The sequence below is a fragment of the Grammomys surdaster genome, unplaced genomic scaffold, assembly GCF_004785775.1.
Source record: "Grammomys surdaster isolate TR1022 unplaced genomic scaffold, NIH_TR_1.0 125698, whole genome shotgun sequence".
NCBI classification, from domain to species: Eukaryota; Metazoa; Chordata; class Mammalia; order Rodentia; family Muridae; genus Grammomys; species Grammomys surdaster.
The window spans coordinates 774,125-777,652 of record NW_021620534.1 but is presented as its reverse complement, the minus strand read 5'-3'; the positions used below and the strand labels follow the sequence as shown (position 1 = coordinate 777,652).

At 45.4% G+C, this 3,528-nt stretch overlaps 1 protein-coding gene across 1 annotated transcript in view; it reads left to right on the top strand.

The window, feature by feature from the left end:
• The first annotated feature begins 446 nt into the window (after positions 1–446).
• Positions 447–3,528, top strand: part of Cldn18 (claudin 18) — a 25,441-nt gene continuing 22,359 nt past the window's right edge. The window contains exon 1 of the mRNA XM_028788081.1: positions 447–666. Within this exon, the coding sequence (XP_028643914.1) occupies positions 447–666 (220 nt within the window). The remainder of the gene's footprint in view (positions 667–3,528) is intronic.

The window sequence follows — 3,528 nt, the reverse complement described above, 5'->3', positions numbered from 1 at the left end:
ACCACAGAAAGTGCTAAAGTTCTTTCTGCTTTTGATAAGCATCGTCAAGGTTTTATGGTTCAGCCCCTGGAAGCCCCTCGTGAGCACCATGCCACACCTTCCAAGCAGCCACCCCCACCCCTAGTTGCTCACTCTCTACCGAGAAGAACCTGGTTAATCAGAACAGAAACTCCCTTCAAAGGCAAACAGTGAGTAGAGTGTACATATGGCGGAAAACAAATGGCTCTTGGTACCATGTTGTGGAAATTATCTCACTTAGGTAGATAAAGAAGCAGGGCAAGCCCAGGCGGCACTGGTGAGTCCTCCCCCCATCCGCCCCCTCCATTACATGGTCCATTCGTGACGTGTGCACCAGCCTCTCAGAGAAAACGCCATCCCTATACTCGGTGCCCTCAGAATCTGCCTGTCTCTTGTCCTCTCCATTTGTGCGAGCATTGTACTCCATCATGTCGGTGACCGCCTGCCAGGGCCTGGGGTTTGTGGTTTCGCTGATCGGGTTTGCGGGCATCATTGCAGCCACTTGTATGGACCAGTGGAGCACCCAGGACTTATACAACAACCCAGTGACCGCTGTATTCAACTACCAAGGGTTATGGCGTTCTTGCGTCCGAGAAAGCTCTGGCTTCACCGAGTGCCGAGGCTACTTCACCCTGTTGGGGTTGCCAGGTAAGGACCAGGTGTCTGACTCACAGGGTTGCTGGGGGTAGAGAAGAGACAGCAACCTGTGCCTGAGACACCCGGAGAGGGACCAAGAAGCAAGAGAAACTAAGATTCCGCTTTGACAGGAGCAACAACCACTATCACAATGGTTAGGATAGAAGTATAGGGAGAGGAACTTTCGGGAGCTGTTGACACTTCTGTTCCTTTAGTCTATGCTATCTAGTTCTCCCAAGGACACATTTTTCTAACCGCTCTTACATGAGCAATGGCATAGTCTCAACCACCCTCAAGAACATAACTGAGGAGACCCAGACACTCACCACTTTCACCTTATAGAGCCAAGAGTCCCCTTGCCGAGTCAAAGACCACATACCTACTGAACAAATTCTACATCCAGGCTTTCTGTGCCTGGCCCCCACTTCCAGAAATTCTGGAGCTAGCAACAAGAATAGAAATGGGCCATTTAAAAAGACCTGAAGGAAAGAGGCATAGTTCTCAGAGGTGCACTGAACAGGCCAATGCTTGGGAGTCGAGGTGCTCTAACCTCCAGGTGTCTGACCTCCAGAAAGTACTGGTCTCAAGAAACAAGACTCAAGACCTTCCCAGTGCAGGAATGTCTGCCTGGCAAATGAGTTATGCCGTGAGGGAAAGCTGTTGTGGGCTGCAAAGCCCTTTCCCCAGACAGACATGTTAGCCACGTAAGATTGTAGGGCTTATGCCTACTGGGTTGGCCTTTTCAACTTGAAAAGAAATTCAACTCAGAAGAGCACACTGCAAATGTATTTCACTAATACTATCAGGGGGAAATGTCACTTTAATCTTGCTCATTTGTTCCTTCCATGGATACACATAGAAAGTCTTACTAAGGGAATAGGTCTAAGTTGAGTATTATAGAAAGGACAGGGACTTCCCTAGGTGGGACTTGCCATTTGACCACAGTGTCAAGACTTAAATACCAAAAAAAAGAAAGCAAAAGAGGATGGCAATTATATGGAGCTTTATCCCTTCATAGACTCACCCTCTGTATAAACCACCATCCCAGTGGTTGATGCGGAGACCCTATTTGAATGGGTTTGTTTTACAAAATGTCTGCGTCCATAAGATGTCTGGAACCTAGTGCTTCCTTGTAGTGGGCTTGCTCATCTGAGGAAAGACTGCACGGCATTCCTGAGATCTAGCTCCAACACAGTTATTTCTAGAATTAGATGGGCAAAGTTCTTTACTCTGCACTCTGTATTTCCATTGGTAATGGCTGCAATCGGGTCTGTGCAAAAAAGCAGGTTGTGAAATGAATGTAGTCAGCACCGACAGACTGACAGCCAGGTACAGCCTTCAAGCTTAGGCCCTGGTGCCGCAGGGTGAGCCAAAATGCTCTTTGGCAAACAAAGACATCAGTTCGCTGACCCCTGTAGAAATATTGGGAGAAGTAGAAACAGAAACTATGGCTAGCCAGAGAGCCTAGTGCATTACTGTTTGAGTGTCTTTTTCATTGCCCCTGAAACAAAAGCACCAATGTTTAATGCAAACAGTCTCAGGCTCAGCAAGAAACTCTTGAACCCAACACAGCCCTCCAGAGCAGTGGTTCTCAGCCTTCCCAGTGCTGCAATCCTTTAATACAGTTCCTCATGTTGTGATGACCCCCGACCAAAAAGTTGCTCTCACCACTACTTCATAGCTGTAATTTTGCTACTGTTATGAATCAAAATGTAAATATCTGTGCTTTCTGATAGTCTTAGGTGACCCCTGTGAAAATGGCATTGGTCCCAAGGGGTCATGACCCACAGGTTGAAATCCACTGCTCTAAAAGAACTCCAGGCATAGGACTGCCCGTCGCCTTCCTAGAAAAAGAGGCATTTCACTAGGCTCACAGACAGAGGTCAATCTGTTCCAAAATGACTGGATGTAGACAAGATGCCTTCTTGGGGGACACAAGGAAAGGAAAGCAAACCCTTTGGTTCCCTCACAGAGATAGAAATCATAGGGAATTAAACAATCTCATAGAAATGGTGGCATTAGAAAAAATGTTTATTCACTCAATGAACAGTTGCTGGGCACCAACATATTTCAAGCTTTCTGAGTGTGGATAACATAACTGTCACGGGACTTGAAAAGCTAGAGACAATCAGTAAACAGGCCATTATCATATGTGGCTTCTCTATACTTTGGGTGTGTATTTCTCTGGAGGGTCATCCTGTGAGTTTGGGGATATTTTACTCACTAGGAGGAAAGGGCATTGTCTCCTAGTTCTCTGTGTCACTGGCAAAACTATCTCCTGACGTTTTTTAATGTCCTCAGGGGTAAGGGATCATCTCTGGTAAGGACCACAGTGTATTGTAGATGACACATACAGAATATCAGATACAGACCACAGAGGAAAGCTACATGGATCAGCTACTCCAGTTAAAGGCCATAAAACAGAACAAAGACATCAATATGGCAGAGGGATTTGTAGGAAGTGGTAACAGGGATGGAGACAGTGAAAATAAACAGAATACAAATTTTGGGAGAGAAGGGTGGGATTTTTTGAGACAGGATCTTACTACGTAGTGTTGGCTGGCCTAGAACTCCAATGAAGACCAGGCTAGCCTCAAAGTATAGAGATCTGCCTGCCTCAAATATATGAACGTGTCAAAGAATAAATTTAATTAATGAAAAATAACAATTCAAAATGTTCAACATACAACTATTTCAATAGTTCTTTCACTATTTGTATGTCATCATTTTTTAAAGGTTTGGGTCATGTGTATTAGATTTGTGTAATCATGACTTTAGTGAACTATTTCATGAGGATATATTAAAGGCAATTTATTTTAGAAAGGAAGGAAGGGAGAGAGGGAGGGAGGGAGGGAGGGAGGGAGGGAGGGAGGG